This window comes from Ictidomys tridecemlineatus, chromosome 6 (genome assembly GCF_052094955.1).
Source record: "Ictidomys tridecemlineatus isolate mIctTri1 chromosome 6, mIctTri1.hap1, whole genome shotgun sequence".
NCBI lineage: Eukaryota > Metazoa > Chordata > Mammalia > Rodentia > Sciuridae > Ictidomys > Ictidomys tridecemlineatus.
In genome coordinates, this window is record NC_135482.1 from 163,131,783 (window position 1) to 163,151,196 (window position 19,414).

Here is a 19,414-nt window from a genome sequence, read left to right on the forward strand (position 1 = left end):
CAATATACATACTAGCTGTAAATAGCAAGGTTTTTATTTTGTTTTAATTAGATTTACCACTGATTTTTGTCAGAAATCAATTAGACTTAATATGAGTTCATTCAAGAATATTTGCATGTAAGTATACTAGTTTTACCTGTAGCAACCCCTTTTTAAATTGGTAAATACATAATGCAATGCACGAATAAAACTTAAGATTTTCTCCCTCCTTTCATATTTTTCTATTGAAATGTTTGTGTTTTTACGAAAAGTCATTAGAAAATAAGCTTTAGATGGGCTGACATTCTTTCAGATATATTAAACACTCAATTTTTATTTCACAGGAGAAATTAAATATGGTATGTTACTTAAAATCTCATACCTGCAATGAAATCAGTATATGCATTATTTCATTCCCCTGTGCATGAACACCTAAAGCAAAAACATAGGGAAAAATATACCATTTGTCCTTTACAATTCTTCATTTACCTCCTGAACTGTCTCCATAGGCGGTGGGGGGTCCTTATTCCTGCAGAGATTGACAATGACCCATGTGACGTTCCGAAGGAAGGTGATGGGAATGGAGGGATTGATGAAGGACAGAAGAGGTTTGACAACTCCCAGTGATATGACATAATCTCTACATTGAGGACCATCACCTACAGAAATGAAAATTGTATTTAAAAAAAAAAATTACATTCAGGATGAGAAAGTTTGAAATGTATGCAATGGCTTATGTTGGGACACTGATGTTCTATGTTTCCTCACCATTAGTCAAAGGCATCAAGCGTTGTTGTTTCTTCAGATTTTGATTTGAGGAACACAAATTTATCCTAGCACTGCTGATAAAAATTACATATCCTTTTGAAAGAGGTACCATCTTAAGTTAGTATTTATGAGGGTGGAATATAGTCAACCCACATTAAATCAGAGGAAACATAGTGTGTAATGGCTATGCCAATGTAGAAGAAAAGTTAATTAAGATTCTTAATTGGGAGTCTTTTCAAACCTAAATGCAACTTACCTATAATGTTTCCCAAAGCCCACACCGCTTGTTCACAAACATTCTGATGTGGTGAATGAAGAAGTCTCAGAAAAAGAGGTACTGCATCTATAACAAAAAAACAAAAACAAAACAAAACAAAACAAAACCCTAATACTTATACTGACAAAACGTTGAGTTTATAATTTCAATCTAAATAAGTTGATAAAATACACAGAGCCTAGCACACTGTAGTTGCCTGATTAGAGTTCCCGGGATAAATATATGCGGCTTAGGTATCTTTAAAAATAATTTCAGTATTTTCCCCAGTAATATTTGAGTAACACACCAATTAACAGTAGCTAAACAATATTATTATACAGTTAACTAAAAGAAAACAGCAGCATGAAATCTTTCTTATAATTTATTTTAAAATAAATAAATAAATAAAAGATGCTAGGCATGCCTGTGATCCCAGCTACCACAGAGGATGAGGCAGGAGGATTGGGGTTTGAGAAAGCCTGGGGTATTTGCCTAACGTGTACAAGGGCCTGGGTTCAATCACCTGTACCGCATGCATACATACACACACACATACACACACACACACACACACACACACAGAGTTCCTACCCCAATCATATTAACTTAATTAACCTTTTTTTTTGGGGGGGGGGGTATTGGGGATTGAACCCAGGGGCACGTACCACTCAGCTGCAACCCCAGCCTTTTTTTTGGTTCATTTTTGGGGGACCTTTATTTCATTCACTTATTTATATGCGAGGCTGAGAATCGAACCCAGTGCCTCACACATGTGAGGCAAGCACTCTACCACTGAGCCATGATCCCAGACCCACAGCATTTTATATTTTTTGTTTAGAGACAGGGTCTTGGCTAAGTTGCTTAGGGCCTTGCTCATTTACTGAGGCTGGCTTTGAACTTGTGATCCTTTCAAGCAGCAGGGATTATAGGCAAGCACCACTGTAACTGGCCTAACTATAAAATATAATACTTTAGCCAATATAATCTTAATTCTTATTACAGGACTAACTAAAGAATTGATTAAGATCATATCAGATATATCTTATATTTCAAAATAATTTATTATTATAATTTTCACTTTTTATATTACTTATACCTTATACCCATTTCTAGGATAAGTTAGATCACTTTTTCATAAATTTTCATAAATTTCACTGTACTCTCTCTGAAGTATTTTTGTTATAGCTGTTTCTGTATAGATTTGCCTATTCTGGCCATTTCAAATAAATGAAATCATATAGCATGTGTTTTGTTTTTTATGTCTGGGTTCTCTCACTTAGCATAATGCTTTTGAGGTTTAACTGTGATGTAGCAAGTATCAGTACTTTTATTCTTTTTAATTGCTGAATAATATTCCATTGCACATACCTTTTGTTTATCCACCCATCTGTTAATGAACATCTGGATTGTTTATCAAGAAAGCTGTTGTGAATGTGTGTACAAGTCTTTATATGAACATATCTCACCTTAGTTTCACCCTAGGAGTGGAACTGCTGGGTCATATGATAACATTATATTTAACCTTTTGAGAAAATATTTTTCAAAGCACCTATACCATTTTACATTACCACTAGTAACAGAGTTTCAACTGAGTGATATTTTTAATTAAACTAATTTCATTTAGAAATTAGTCATAGAAGACTAGTATCATTATTACAAAATGAAAATAATCAATAAATTAACAATGAAAATAAAACAGTTGTTAAACTCTACTCCCTTTTTAGTAACCACAGTTAAAATTATTTAATGACAGAGTAATGATAGTTATGGGAAAGATATCAATCTTATAATTCTTTTAAACTTATAGAATTACTCAATTATAAAAGTTAAAAGGTGAAATTTTATTTGTACTACAAAACCTATTTTATTGTCATCACTAAAAACAAGTTCAGAGGAAAAGGAGTTTAATTGACTTACTAGACTGTACAACAGCTTGAGTCTGTGCAGAAGTTCCTGATGCTATATTAGTTAGTGCCCAAGCAGCTTCAAACTGTAATGAAGGACTGCAAGAAATAATAAAAAAAAAATCCACTTATACACATAACTACCACCTAAATTTATGAATCTTAGACCTCTAAGGCTCTTTTACCTTATTTCTGAATTTAACATTTTATAACCAATGGCCGGCTGCATATCTCTGACCGAATATCTCACTATCTTCCAAGCCAATCACTATAAACTTGTGTTTTAATATCATTGATAGGTGCAACATTTAGGCAGTCATCATGTCCCTTGACTCCTTCCGTCCCACAGACAACACATCTAATCAGAGTCATGACAATTTTATCTCTTGACTATTTCTTGCATTTATAGAATCACCCTTAATATCACTGTGCTAGATGAGGCCTTCATTACCTCACTTGGATCACTGCCAGCTTCTAGACTGGTCTTAAAGTTGGAACCCCATCTGATTCCACATACTATCTGTGTGACATACTGGAGATATTACAGGGCTGCATAATTTCGCTAAAAAAAGACAAGATCATTATAATTTCGAATAGTCATGGAAGACCTCACAAAAAAAGTGGAAACTGATTTAACTTTCAAAGAGGGATTTTAAAAGGCAGGCACTGACAGCTAGGGGAAAAAAGATATCAGTTGGGATGATCATGTATATAGATGACAGCAAATAATCAAGAGAGGTGAGGCCAAGAAGATATAAAAAAATTTAACAGTGTGTGTGTGTACACACCAGGGTGGGAGTAGGCATTGGAAGGATGTTTCAAATCCTAAGCTTCAGAATTTATAATTTGTTCTATAGGCACACTAAGTATAGGGTCCTACTGAAAAGGGGAGTAAAGAAAATAATGTTAGTCAATGGTGTGCAGAATGGATAAAAAAAGGTTAAAGGATAATGTAGGAGAGACCTATTAAAAGACATGTACAAAAGAACTGATAAAAGGAGTCTAAACCTGTAATCCCAGCAGCTCCAGAGGCAGAAACAGGAGGATCGAGAGTTCAAAGCCAGCCTCAGCAAAAGCAAGACACTAAGACAGTGAGAATCTGTCTCTAAATAAAATACAAAATAGGGCTGGGCATGTGGCACAGTGGTCTAGTGCCCCAGAGCTATTTCCTGGTAACCCCTCCTCACCCCACATCCCAAAAATGGAAATTACATGAAGTTAGCATAGATTCATGAAAGAATATAAACCCCTTAAGTAGAATACCATAGTAGGACGGGGAAGAGCTAGCAAAAACTAAGACAAGCCAAATAGGGAATTAGAAGATAAATGTGTAGCCGGGTGCAGTGGCACACACCTGTAATCCCAGGGACTTGGGAGGCTTGAGATAGGAGAATCATGAGTTCAAAGCCAGCCTCAGAAACTGTGAGGCACTAGGCAACTCACTGAGACCCTGTCTCTAAATAAAATACAAAATAGAGCTGGGGGTGTGGCTCAATGGTTGAGTACCCTGAGTTCAACCCACAGTACCAAAAAAAAAAAAAAAAAAAAAAGAAGGTAACTGTGTAAACATTGAAGAAGAAAACGAGATTGTTAGTTATCAAAAAGTTAAAAAGCACAAAGAAAAGGTTTTAAGGAAAATAAATATCAGAGATATAACAATAAAGATGGAAATATACCCTTTTTTTTTTGAGAATTTTAATATTTATTTTTTTTAGTTTTTGGCAGACACAACATCTTTGTTTGTATGTGGTGCCGAGGATCGAACCCGGGCCACCCGCATGCCAGGCGAGCACGCTACCACTTAAGCCACATCCCCAGCCGTGGAAATATACTTTACAGTTAAAAAAGATGGAGCAGACGAGAAAATGTAGTAGTAGATAAGAGTTACATGATAAATTCTGGGAAAAGGTAGGGAGTAAGAAAGTATCTGAGGCAAAGGAGAAATGGACAGTAAGATCAGAGATGATAATATATGTTGTCCCAGATTAGAAGAAGATTATTAAGTTGGTCAGGTGGAATACTGGAAATGGGGGACATAAATGAGAAACTATAAAGATATAAATAAATTGAATTACAAAGCCAGGATAATCTTCCAATACATCATGTGAAAAATAAATTATAGAAAAATGAGTACATGAGTAAACGAGTGAACAATTATTTTAAGATTGAGACTGTATAACATGTTTTGTATATATTATAATTTCCATTTTCTACAACCACCTCATTTTTACAAGAGAGGTATGTGAGGCTCAAAAACCACTTGGGTTTTGGACAACTGTCAAATCCTGGATTTAAACCAGGATCTATGTTTTTTTACAGTGTAAAACAATTTCCTATAAGATATCCCTAAAGTCATATGTAAGCCACCAGCAATTTTTTATTCTTGCTTTGGGTGGTTGTTACACAGGTCTGTGTTATAATTATTCATTAAACTGCATATGTTTTATCATTCTTTTCTTGGGTATATGCTGTTTCACAGATATATCCAAAGGAGTGTATGCCAGAGGACAAAAAGAATGAGCAAAAAAAGAAAGAAAAGAAGACCAAGCATAAAAATGAGGACTAACATGGGGGTAGGAAAGACGGTGGAATGAGATGGACATCTTTACCCTAAGTACATGTATGAAGACAGGAATGGTGTGACTCTACTTTGTATATAACAAGAGACATGAAAAACTGTGCTTTATATGTGTAATATGAATTGAAATGCATTCTGTTACATATAACAAATTAGAATAAATAAATTTTTTTAAAAATGAGCCCAAGTCAGGTGAGTGGCATACACCTATAATCCTAGTGACTTGAGAGGCTGAGGTATGAGAACTGCAATTTTAAGACCAGTCTGGACAACTGAGTGAGACTGGGTCTCAAAATAAAAAATAAAAAGGGCAGGGATGTGGCTTAGTGGTAGGGCACCCCTGGGTTCAATTCTCAGAACCTCTACACCCCCACACTCACACACAAAGGGAGTTGGGGACAGGAGGCTCCAAAGGTAGAGGCAGAATAGCATTTATTTAAAAAATAACTGATTAAAAAAAAAACCTTACCTTTACTTAAATAAATCTTGTTCCAAAAAATACTCAGAGATGACAGTACAGAAAAAAATCTCAAGGGTTTAGGGGTGTAGGATGGGAAGAGTTGTGCAACATTATGGAAGCAGAAGGCACTTTTAAATACTAAAAACCCTTAGTGGCAACATTTACATGCCACTATTTTTATCTGTCAACTGAAAATTCCTTGGACAGCCTTTAGCATAATATCCCAAATTTTAGTCTAAATGCTTTTAAATGCCAAAATAGCATTTATTTTAAAGCATTTAAGTTAAGACTTATATTTTCCCCAGTTTATTCAAACTGATGAAACTTAAGATATAGTCTGAGATATTTCATAAGATACCAAACAGTATTTTTTTTCTTCTCTTCTGAATAACTACAACTCACCACCTGACTCCTAATGTACCACAAACAAAAAGCATAATGTTGGACAACTAATCATGGCTGAAGCTCTATTAAAGACTACACAGAGGATCAGGGATCAGTTGGAATATTCCCAGGGTACAAAAGAGCCACTCAGTTCTGGAAACCATTCATGTTGACTAGTCATGAGGTTAATCTATATATAGACTCATAAGCAAAGGGTGACTCAAATACTATTTGGGTTGTTTTAAAATATTACTAATAAAAAACCATAACAAAAAAGACTTTACAGTCTTCAAGATAGATTTAAAGTAAGCAAATACCCAGGAACTAAATATTTTCTATAAAATATAGATTTTATAGAAAATATATATTACAGAAAAGTACTCTTGGTCTGCTGAATATGATGAAAGAATTAGAAAACTACTGTAAAAAGGCATGACAATTAAAAACATAACAAATGCAAAACCAAACTGAACTGTTTGGTTAGATAACAATCCAAAATCTTAAGTTAACTGGAAAAAAGCAAATAGGGAATTGAATCCATACTTACTTATCATCCCTCTCTAGACATTTAACTAAAATTGGTAAAATCCCAGATTTTATGAGGTCATCAATTGGTGGGTTTCTGTCACTGGATAATAGTTTTCTATAAAAAGAAATACAAGAAATTAAATGTTATAATTTTCAAACTATGAATAGCACTAATAATGTACTCCTCTTAGTCTATCAGCTAAGACACTAGAGCTATAACTCTTTCTCTGGATAAATTAATGTTTACCTTGCTGCCTGGACAGCACTCAACTGGACCACTGGGTTATCACTTGTGGCATTCTGTAAAACCAAATGTCAATTTCAGAAATCTGAAAAGAATCTATTTAAAAACACTCCAAATTGATAATATTAAATTAATAATATACCTGCAATATAGCTTCTAGTGTTACATTTTGCTGAAAAAGAAAAAAAAAGATAGTTCATTAGCAAAACTACATTCATTAAATAGCTATCTGTTAAAGTTAGAATTAACATGCCGTGTCATTATAAAATTGGTCTTGTGTAAAAATAAAGTTCTCCGGGTTACTATAAAAATTATTTTAAATATACTTTATAAGAACAAGGTAACTTACTGCTTTAAAATCAGCATCAACATCTGAATCTTCTAAACTTTCTTCTTGGGGAACATTTCTCTTTTTCAATAAGTGTTCATCTCTTTTGTTCTGGAAGGTAACCAATAAAGGCTTAAGAACTCATGAGGGCTATTGTTAATGAAAATAGTCATTAAAATTATTTCAACTTTATTCAGCAATTATAAATTTGAGGATACTATACTCTTAATCATGTAGGAAATACATTTTAATACGCCAGTTTTCTTTTTCTTTCTTTTCAGTGCTGGGAATGGAACCTAGGGCTTTACACATGTTAGGCAAATACTCTACCACTGAGCTACATAACTTGGCTGGTGTCCCAATTTTATCTACTTGTTGATAACAGGTGCCTGAAGCAACTTATTAATTTAGCTTAAAAAGAAAGATCTCAAGGCTCAAATGTTAAGGTGTGTGCATATTTGCTGGAGGTGTAGAAAATGGGAATTCATTAACATGAATGCCACTTAACTTGCCATCATTTCAGATTTAAACTCTTACTATATAGCTTTTACAAATAAGAATTCTCTATTAGCAAATACATTTCTACATTTTATGAGACTTCAATTGTTTGTAATGATAACTATACTGTTTTATACAAAAGATACTTCTAGTGTCAATATACTACTTATAAAAGTGATTATAACATTATTGTTATTAAATGTTCATGGCAAAATTCAGATCAAATAGAAAATTAAAACTAAAAACATGTATCTGAACTGTAATGACTATTCTGCATGACACCAATTTTTGTGCTATGTATAAGCAAGTATGATTAAACACATTAATGACTATAAATACACTTATCATTCATTCCCACCTATATCACAGCACACTTCTTTTTTTATGTCTTTATTTTTATGTGGTGCTGAGGATCGAACCCAGTGCCTTACCTGTGTGAGGCAAGCACTCTACTGCTGAGCTTCAACCCCAGCCCTTCACAGCACACTTCTTTAGTAATTACCCAAATAACCAATTCCAAATTAATTATTTTTAAATTAAAGTATCTCATAAATATTCAAATCCATACATTGATGTTTTTACATTGTCTCAAATGACTTCACATAGGATACTTATTAATTTACAATTGGAAAACTTGACAGATGGCATTCTTGACCAAGTGAAAAAAATATACAGTAAAAGACAAATCAACACTGTGTGCCCCTGGTTTAGTGCACCGAGAAAAACATTATTACTCTATTGTATTCCTGCTAAAATCTATAAATAATTTCAGAAAAGTAAAAACTAATCTGCTGTTCTACAAAAAGGAGGCCTATACTCTTTAAAGATGTAATCATGAAAGATAAAAACTGAAAAACAGTACCAGACTGAAGGAAACCAAAGAAACATGACAATGAAGTACTATGTCTGATCTTGGATTGGATCTCTGATTTATAAAGTCCATTATGGAACAATTTGTAAAATCCGAGTCAGGTTTGTGGGCTAGATAACAAAATGTTACCTATGTTAATTCAATAAATGTACTGTGGTCACAGGGGAAAGTATCTCCTTTTATAAAATATCAACTGATATATTAAGAACAAAGGGACATCATGCCCATAATTTGGTTCAAAGAAAAAAAACCACATATATACACATACATATATATTAACTATTAGTTTATAATATTCATTTAGTTTATTAACTAGTATTAATTTATACTACGTATATAAAAAGGAATAAGGCAAATATGAAAAAAATAATAAAAACCCAAGGAACTGGGTGCCAAGTGAAGAATATAATGGTATTTTTTGTATCGTTCTTGCAACTTTAAATTTCAAACTACAAATGTGAAATTGTCTCAAAGATTATTTTTAAAACATACAATACACAGTATTCTGTAATATCTAATTTTAAAATCTATTATACATACAGTAATCTAAACTTCTCTTTGATTTAATTTAAAGGGTTCAACAAAATTTATCAGCAAACTAACCCCCAACCCAAATTATTCTAATCCTAATCCCTACTATTTTCATTCTTTGTTCTCCTCTTTGTTCTTTTCTAGAACCTAAACAATCAAGTTTCTGAAGGCCTCTCAGGAAACTTACTCCATCATTCAAGCATGGAAGTAACATAAAAGACAAACACAATTAATGCCTTCTATATACATAATTCCTGATTCTAGGAACAGCATTTTATCTCTATGAATGAAGTGTGATATCATTTTTAGTACACAGCCTTTGTTTGGTATGAAAGCTCCTTTCTTTCCTAATTTGTTTAATTTTCCCTTCTAAGACACAAATGTGTTTTTAGTTTTATTAAATTGCACTTCTTTGGAATTTAATGAAGTAGGCACATAATTTTTCCTTTTCACCTGTAAATGTAGCAAACAGTTGCTTTTCTAATGTTAAATTATCCTTGAAAGTTTTGGAATAATCTTTTGGATTGTTTTTAAGTAAATGTTGAATTCAATTTATAAATATTTTATTTAGGATTTTTCTTCCCCTATTTTCTCAACTGAACTGGCTGGTAAGCATCCTGGTCTGGTGCTTGGGGTCATGGTTGTGCTAGCTTCATAAGATGAAATGTTCTCTTTTCACTTCTTCTGAAATCATTTAGTAAAGCAAAACTTATCAGTTCCTTGAATATCTGCTGAAGCTCAACCTGTAAAACTACTACTTTTCTTTTGCAGGAGGGATGGAAGAAGGTACATTTTAAGCATCTGATAAAAATCCCTTTAACTGTTTTTAGATATATTCAAATTTTTCATGTTCTTGAATTTACTGGGTTTTTTTTTTTTCCCTCTCCTAGAAAACTGACCACTTCAGTGTAGTTTTCAAATTTGTCGGCACAAAGTTGCTCATATTCAAATTATGGTAGACTCCTTATAAATGTGACAATAATCGGGGATATAGCTCAGTTGGTAGAGTGCTTGCCTCGTATGCACAAGGCCCTGGGTTCAATCCCCAGTCACACACACACACACACACACACATACACACTAATTCCTCTTTCCATACTCACACCTTTGTGTAGTATAGCTCTACGCAAACGGTTGGCCCCACTATGTGACTTGTTTTGGCAATGAGACAATTAAGCAAGAAGAAACATCATAAACTGCCACGAACTTGAATACCCTCTGTCAGGGAATACCCTCTCCTCCCTTGCTATTCTTTTTCTGAAACCATCATGTGAACAAAACAGAATCAGTGGAGGATGAAGTTATGTGGAGAATAACTGAAGTCCCAGCCAAGAGCCAGATACAGAAGATCATTCTACATCATCTAGTCACCAAACAACCTATCAATGAACCAGAGACAAGAAAGGAACCCAGAAGAAAAGAGCTGAATTTTCCTAGACCCAAAAAACTTCTGCCAACCCAGGGAACTGTTCAGTGTGTAAAATGGCTATTTCAGAATGCTAAGTTTTGAAATGGTTTATTATTAAACAGTAAGAACTACTGATGCACTCATGTTTTAAAATATATGTTATAATTAGATTAATGCACCTTTAAAAATTCCTGACATCACTTGTTTCTTCTCTACTTGCTAGGAATTTCTCCTATCAAGTACCTACCACTTTAACTACATGTTCTGACACAAAATTTTTTTGATTCCCAAAGTATTCAGAAATGCTTTAAAACTTTTAAAACTATGAGGTTTTTGTAACTGTCTTCCTCTCTGATTTGTAAATTAATCACATTGTGGTCAGAGCACATGTTCTAAATAATACACTGAAACCAACTGACATCTGCTTTGCGCCAGAGGTTTTCAAACTTTCTCAGTCCACACTGTAGGCTAAAGGAAGTACATGGCAGTTTATGATGTAGATAAGTCTTTTTCTGGCAAAAAGAAAAACATAAATTCAAAGAAGAAAATGACTTCACTCTTAGATAGAATATGTGATTGAAAACTATCTAAGATCTAACAGTTCTATGATATCTGTCACTGTATTTCTTTAAAATTTTATAATGTCCCAAGGTCCCTTTTGTTCAATGTAGTATCCAACAGTACCTCAGGGAATAGTTTAGAAACTACTGTTTTATATTATCACAAAATCAGTTTCCAATTATGTATATAGTTTTATGATTCTTAGACAAAAATGTGTGAATTAAGCTATCTTCTATAACTGTGTGTTTAATCTATTCATTACTAAGAAGGAAGTCTCCCACAGTGATTACACCCTTGACAAATTTGTCCTAATTTTGCCAATGTTTATTTTGTATATATCTGGGCAAATTATTTGGCATATACTATAGCTTCTTAGTAAGTTGTTTCTTTTATCAACAATTAGATAACCTCTGCATTTAAACTGAAATCAACCTAGGCCAAAATATCTAGGGCATAAGAACTATACTTTACTTTCTCTCTCTTTTTAAAAATATCTTTTGGTTGCCAATGGACCTTTATTTTATTTATTTATAATGTGTGCTGAGAATCAAACTCAGTACTTCACACATGTTACACAAGTGCTCTACCACTGAGTCACAATCCCTGCTCCCATACTTTACTCCTAATGAAGACATGTACAAGCCAAGCAAAGGTAACATGATATGATTAATCATTAAAGGAAACTTCATCAAAACTAGTAATTTGAGGCTAAATGTGTAGTTGTACTATATCACATGCCAGGTATGTGCAAGGCCCTGGGTTCAATCCTTAGCAGCACTTAGAACAATAGTAGCAACAACCAAGAAACTAAACAAACAAACAAAAAACCACTATTAACAACTTGAATTATTCATTCACTTGACACACCCTAGAGATTTTTGCCCTCCTGAAAGTTGTATTACAATATATTATGCACCCATAAAAAATAGTCCTTTCTTTGTCATGTGTAGGGGAGTTCAGGGGGTATGTGTACTAGCTCAATTTCATCACCCACCTATTCTCAAACACCCACATAAATTAGATCATTTCTTGAGTTCCTTTAAAAATTCATTATAAATCTATTAACCATGTACTATACTTATCTAATTCTTTTCAGATTTTATTTTCTACTACATTAAAACACAAGAAATTGCCACTTAATAGGTCAAAAAAGATTAGATAGAAATTTCTATGTCTCAACCTAATACTCCCAATACTCAGTTAATAAGTTCTGTATGTTTATTAATTTACAGATAAAGTACTTCTTTTTCATTCCCAAATTTCTCTTTCCATCTTAAAAAAGTAGCCTGCAATTCTACACTTAAATTTGTGAAACAAGATAGCAGTCACTTCATATAAATCTTAAAAGGAATCAGGCATGGTGGCAGATGCCTGTAATCCCAGTAACTCAGGAGGCTAAGGCTGGAGGATATAAATTTGAGGCCAGACTCAATTTAGAGAGACCCTGTCTCAAACTAAAACACAGAAAGGACTGAAGATGAAGCTCAGTGGCAAAGCACCGCTGGATTCAATCCCCAGTACTCAAATACCTTAAAAAGGACAGATAATTTTACTTACCAGTTTCACTAAAACCTGAAATAAGTAATAAATCTGTTTTTATATAGGAATAACCCTCGCCTTAAATCCTTAGTTTTAGTTCCCCTAAAACCAAAATCCTTATTCTTGCAGATGACTAAAAGGGGACATAAGAAACCTGGTTAAATTAAATTACATAAATGGGAAATATCAGAGTTAAGACTTGAACCCTGGGGTTGTAACTCAGCGTTAGAGCACTTGCCTGGCATATGTGAGGCACTGCATTTGATCCTAAGCACCACATACAAAAAAAGGACTTGAACCCAGGGACTGGAGTTGAGACTTACTATTAGAGTACTTGACTCATATGTGTAAGGCACTGGGTTTGATTCTCAGCACCACATATAAATAAATGTATAACATAAAGGTTTATCAACAACTAAAAGAATATATAAAAAAAAGACTCGAACCCACATAATGGCTTCAGAGACTGTTTTCTTAAATGTATTTGACTTTTTTTTAAGTAGCAGCATAACTGCAGTTCCACCTAACTGCTTACAGAAAGGTAAGTAAAACGCTCACAAGACAGACTGTCCACTTAATATTAACACCTGTGAAATGACATTATTGCTGGCTGGTTACAAAAATATTCCTTCCACTCATAAGTTTTTTCTTCTTGTTGTTGTCTGTCTGTTTTTGTACTAGAGACTGAACTCAGGGGTGCTTTACCACTCAAGTACATCCCCAGCCCTTTTTGAGACAGCGTCCTGCTAAATTGCTGAAATTACAGGTATGTACCATCAAGCCCAGTTTGCAGAATCATTTAATTGTGGGGGCTGGGACTGTGGCTCAGTGGCAAAGCGCTTGCCTTGCACATGTGAGGCACTGGGTTCAATCCTCATCACAGTTTAACAATTTGCTCATTAAAGCTCACTTACTTTGTTTCTAAATTTTGGCTATTACAAATAAAGCTGCTATAAATATCCATGTACAAGTTTTTGGGTTTTTTTTTTCTTTTTTCTTTTTAGTTGTAGTTGGACACAATACCTTTATTTATTTATGTGGTGCTGAGGATCAAACCTATGCCCCAGCACGTGCTAGATGAGCGCTCTACCATAGAGTCACAACCCCAGCGCCCCCATGTACAAGTTTTATATGAGCGTAAGTTTTCATTTCTTTGGAAGAAATGCCCAGGAGTGTGAGTGCTAGGTCACAGAAGTTTCATGTTTAGATTTTAAAATAATAATAATAATAATAATAATAGTCTGCTGAATGACCTTCTAGAGTGATAATACCATTTCACATTTCCATCAGCAACAGATTAATAATCCAGTCTCTTCATATCTCACCGGTGTTTGATCGTTATCCCTAGCTTTTATTTTAATTGTTATGGTAGATTTGTAGCTTTACTTTTAATTTCTATTTCCCTGATGGCTAATAATAATAAACATCTTTTCAGGAGCTTATATGCCAGTTGCATATTCCTTTAAATGAAATGACTCTTCAAATTTGCCTATTATCCAATTGGTTGTGCTTTTTTCACTTTGTTGTTGTTGTTGTTTTTTTTGGTGGTACTGGGGATTGAACCCAGGGTCTTGTTCATGCAAGGCAAGCTGATTACCAACCAAGCTATATCCCCAGCCCTACAACTGAGTTTTGAGAGTTCATTAAATATGCTGGATACTAGTCCTTTATTGCATATGTGGTTTGTAAGTGTTTTTTTTTTTTTTGCCCCAATTACTAGCTTGTCTTTTCATCTTTTTCACATGAGCTTTCTCAGCATAAAATTTTTAATTCACTAAGGTCCAATTTATCAATCTGGACTTTTATGGATAATGCTTCAATGGTGAAGTCTAAACACTCTACGTGACCCTCGATCCTGAAGATTTCTCCCATATTTATTTTATTTGGTTGGGTTGTGGCAGCAGAGGTTGAACCGAGGGGCTCTTAACCATCGAGCAACTTCAACTTCCCTAGCACTTTTTGGTTTTTTTTGAGACAGGATCTTGCCAAGTTGCTGAGGCTGTCTCTGAACTCTTCCTAAATCAACTTCCTGAGTCACTAGGATTACAGGTGTGCGTCTCCCATGTTTTTTTTCCCCTCAGTTTTATAGTTTTGCTGGGTGTGGTGGCACATGCCTATAATCCCAGCAGCTTGGGAGGCTGAGACAGGAGGCTCACAAGTTCAAAGCCAGCCTCAGCAAAAAGTGAGATGCTAAACAACTCATCAAGACCCTATCTCTAAATAAAATACAAAATAGGGCTGAGGATGTGGCTCGTGGCTAAGTGACCGAGTTCAATCTCCATACCAAAAAAAAAAGTTTTATACTTTTGTGCTTCACACATAAAATTATGATTCATTTCATTCACACTCAAAGAAAAGTGTGCGATTTATAGGTTGAGGTATTATTTTGGCCTATGGACATTCAATTGTTGTAAAATCATTTATTGAAAAGGTCATCCTTTCTCCAGTGATTTGGTTTTGTACCTTTGCCCAAAATTAGTTGAGCCCATTTCCAGATTCTATTGCATTGATCTATGTACCCATTCTTCTTTCAATACAATACAGTATTGATTACTGTATTGATACACTTTAAGCTTTCATACTGGGTGAATCATTTCTTTCTATTTTATTTTTCTTTGTCAACACTGTTTTAGCTATTCTAGAGAGTATGCCTTTCCACCTTGTCTATTTCTACAAAATAGATTTCATAGATAATGCATTGCACCAGTAAATCAGTTTAGCAATAACTGATATCTTTACTATGTTGGGGCTTTCAATTCATAAATGTGGTAAATTTCTCTACATTTACATTAAGTCTGGTTTGATTTCTTTCATTAGCATTTTGTAGTCAGTATACAAATCCCATACATTGTGTTAATGTATACAAAAGTATTTTTTTCTTCTTTGGAATGACTATAAATGGTATTATATTTTAAATTTTTAGTTATTACTTATAAATGATTGGCTTTGTGTGCGTTTCTTTGTTCTGTAACCTTGCTAAACTCTCTTATTAGGTTTTAGGAGCTTTTTCATAGATTCCTTGAGATTTTTTAAAAAATATTTTTAGTTGTAGATGGACATAATACCTTTATTTTATTTGTTTAGTTTTATGTAGTGCTGGGAATTGAACCCAGTGCCTCACATGTGCTAGGCAAGCACTCTATCACTAAGCTATAACCCAGCCCCCTCTTGGGATAGTCTATATTGATACTCATGTCATCTGCAAATAGGGGCCATTTCATTTCTTCTTTTTCAAACTATCTGCCTTTTTAAAATTTGTTTTTCTTGACTTAAGATACTGTCTAGAACCTCCAGCTCTATATTGAATAACAGCAGTTGAGAATGCCTGCCTTGTTTCCAAATCTTAGGGGAAAGCATTCAGTCTTTCATCATTAAGACACACTCACAGTGCTCATTATCAAGATAATGTAATTCTTCCCACTCCTAAAAAGCAGAGTGATTTTTATGACAAACAAGTACTGGATTTTGTCAAATGCTTTTCTTCCACTAATGACTGTATGATTTTTCTCCTCTAATCTGTTAATATGCAGAATTTATTTTTAAAAAGAGATATTTTACTAAAAAGTCATACAACTAAAATAAGTACTGGATCTGATTAGCCAAATGAGATACTTCAGTGGTTTTTTAAAGTAAGATCAATGTATCTCATCTTTAGTACTAACAGTCTGACTGAAAAGAAAATTACCTTAAGTTTAACATAATGTGCCAAAGTTGAAAATACCGATAACAGGTTTTGGACTGACAGTCAACATATAAATAACTATTCACTCAGTAAACATTTACACTGAGCATTGTAGCATAATGGTTAAGAGAATTGCCACTTATCAGCCTGTGACTTAAGGTAAGTTACCAATTCCTACGTAACTCTGTCTACAATGTGATATGAACAGGACTGCAGACATCTGTGGAAGTGTTGAGGCATAAAAGCCTAGCTAACTAAATAGGAAAGGAAGGGAGCAAAGAGGTAAAAGAAAATAAGAACTCATACAGAAAGAGTCAGAGGTCAGGTAAATAGTACATATATTAGTAGACTAGATCTCATTCTCAATTTTTATCATTATCAGTGTTATTCAAAATGTGGCCCTCTGATTGGCTGGTAGTCTTCAAACTATTTGTTATAAGCTTATTTTCACCATTGATTTACACTCTGACACAAACTCCTTGTCTTTTGGCAAGCTTATTTTTTGAGGTGAAAATGCTTAAAATCTCAGCAGAATTTTTAAGGACATATCATTATTAAATATAGCCAACATTATCTGACAATAGATCTCTTGGACTTATTTCTCCTATCTAACTGGCAATTCATATCCTTTAGCCAACATTTCATCCCATGCCCCTATAATCCTTGGTAATCATCATTCTATTCTATACTTCTATGAGTTCAATTATTTTAGATTCCTCAAATAAGTGAAATCATTTATCTTTCTGTGTCTGGCACATTTCACTTAATATAATGAATGGCCTCCAGATTGACCTATGTTGTTGAAAATGACAGGCTTTCCTTCTTTTTAAATGGCTGAGTTGTGCATGTATATCACATTTTGTCCATTCATCCATCTGTTGATGAATGCTTAGGTTGATCCCATATCTAAGCTATTGTGAATAATCCTGCAATGAACATGAGTGTATAGGTACCTCCTTTGACACATTGATTTCACTTCCTTTGCTTTTTCCATGGGAAATGCATATTCCCAGCAGTGGTACTGATGGATCATCCTGTTTTCCATAAAGACTGTTCTTCATTTATATTATTAATCATGTGTAAGAGTGCCCTTTTCTTCATATCCTCACCAACACTATCAGGTATGAGGTGGTACTTGATTGTAGTCTTGAATTTCTATATACCTATGGCCATCTGTATGCTTTTTGTTTAATTTTGTTTTTTGTTTTCATTTTAAGATATGTTTATCCAGGACCTTTGTCCAGATTTTGGTCAGGTATTTTGGTTTCTTGCTATTGAACTGAGTTCTTTATATTTTGGATTTTAACCCTTTATCAGATGTATGGCTTAGGAATATTTCCTTCTATTTCATATTGTCTCTTCACGCTGCTGATTACTTCCTTTGCTGGGTAGCTTTTAAGTCTGATGTAACCTCATTTACTTTTGCTTTCATTTCCTGTGTTTTTTTGGGGGGGTTATATCCAAGGAAAAATTGCCCAAACCAATGTCATGGAGCTCTTCCCTGGTTTTCTTCTAGTAATGTCAAAGGTTCATTTAAATTTGGAGGCCATTCATTATATAAGTGAAATGTGCCAGACACAGAAAGATAAATTTAAAGATTTCGTTTAAATCTTTACCCCATTTTGAACTGATTTTTGTATATTATATGAGGTAAGGGTCTAATTTCATCCTCTCACATATAGATACCCAGTTTTCCTGACATCATTTATTGAAGAGACATTTCTTTCCCCATTGTTGAAAATTGGCACCTTTGTTGCAAATCAGTTGACTATGAATGTGTGGATTTATTTCTCTGCTCTCTATTCTGTTCCATGGGCCTACATGCCTGATATTATGTTACTTCCGTGTTGCTTTGATTACTATACTTTTACAGTAGATTTTCAAAGAATGTGATGCCTCTGGCTTTGTTCTTTTGCTTAAGATTGCTTTGGTTATATTCAGGGTCTCTGTGGTTTCATATGAATTTTAGAATTGATTTTCTATTTCTGGGAAAAAAGCAATGGAATTTTGATCAAATATGCTTTAAATCTGTAGATCACTTGGGGTAGTAGGTCTATTTTTAACAATATTAGGTCTTCCAATCAATGAACATGGGGAATCTTTCTATTTATGTGGCTCTAAAAGAACTTTTTTAAAAAAATATTTATTTATTTATTTTTAGTTGTAGTTGGACACAATACCTTTACCTTATTTATTTATTTTTATGTGGTGCCGAGGATCAAACCCAAGGTCTCATACGAGCGAGGCGAGCGCCCTACTGCTGAGCTACAATCCTAGCCCTCTAAAAGAACTTGATAAAAGAAATGGTGCCTTGTTTTACCTTGGGCACAAATTCTCTTGAGCACAAATTCACAGATGAGGAATTTTCTTCAATAAATAATTTAAGTACAATTTTTTAAATTATTTATTTATTTATTTTACACCAGGGACTGAACCCAGGGGCATTCAACCATTGAGCCACATCCCCAGCCTGTTTTTTACTTTTCATTTTGAGACAGGGTTTCACTAAGTTGCTGAGACTGATTTTGAACTTGTGATCCTCTTGCCTCAGATTCCTGAACCACTGGGATTACAGGCATATACCACTGTGCTCAGCTAAAAAGTACAAATTTCAAAAGATAATGATTCAATTTAATTATTGGATAATAGCATTTATTGAGTACCAACTATATGCCTAGAACTTTAGTGGGCATTCTGAAATATATAGGGGAGAAATGTGTGAATCATTTGCAGGGGAGATGAATAGTGGATGTGGATCCTTTCACTACAGAAGTAATCTCACAGAATTGAAAATCTAATAGAAAATGAAATATTCAAATCAACTTTCCAAGGGGAAATGAGTTATCAAATAGCAGATGACATTCCCCACTTAACATTCCTTAAATGGATAGAGCT

At 34.0% G+C, this 19,414-nt stretch overlaps 1 protein-coding gene across 4 annotated transcripts in view; it reads right to left on the reverse strand.

Annotated features, from left to right (window-relative positions):
* The window catches only part of Kpna3 (karyopherin subunit alpha 3), a 73,921-nt gene that overhangs the window by 14,981 nt on the left and 39,526 nt on the right, over positions 1-19,414 (reverse strand). For 3 of the 4 annotated variants that reach the window (XM_078016049.1, XM_078016050.1, XM_005330209.5), the window contains exons 3-9: positions 7,451-7,540; positions 7,244-7,273; positions 7,105-7,157; positions 6,877-6,972; positions 2,921-3,006; positions 1,004-1,090; positions 469-638 (exon numbers count right to left, since the gene is read on the reverse strand). In XM_078016049.1, coding sequence (XP_077872175.1) covers positions 469-638; positions 1,004-1,090; positions 2,921-3,006; positions 6,877-6,972; positions 7,105-7,157; positions 7,244-7,273; positions 7,451-7,540 — 612 coding nt within the window. Of the gene's footprint in view, positions 1-361; positions 412-468; positions 639-1,003; positions 1,091-2,920; positions 3,007-6,876; positions 6,973-7,104; positions 7,158-7,243; positions 7,274-7,450; positions 7,541-19,414 lie in introns of all 4 variants that reach the window. The other variant, XM_078016051.1, reaches the window with a different exon arrangement.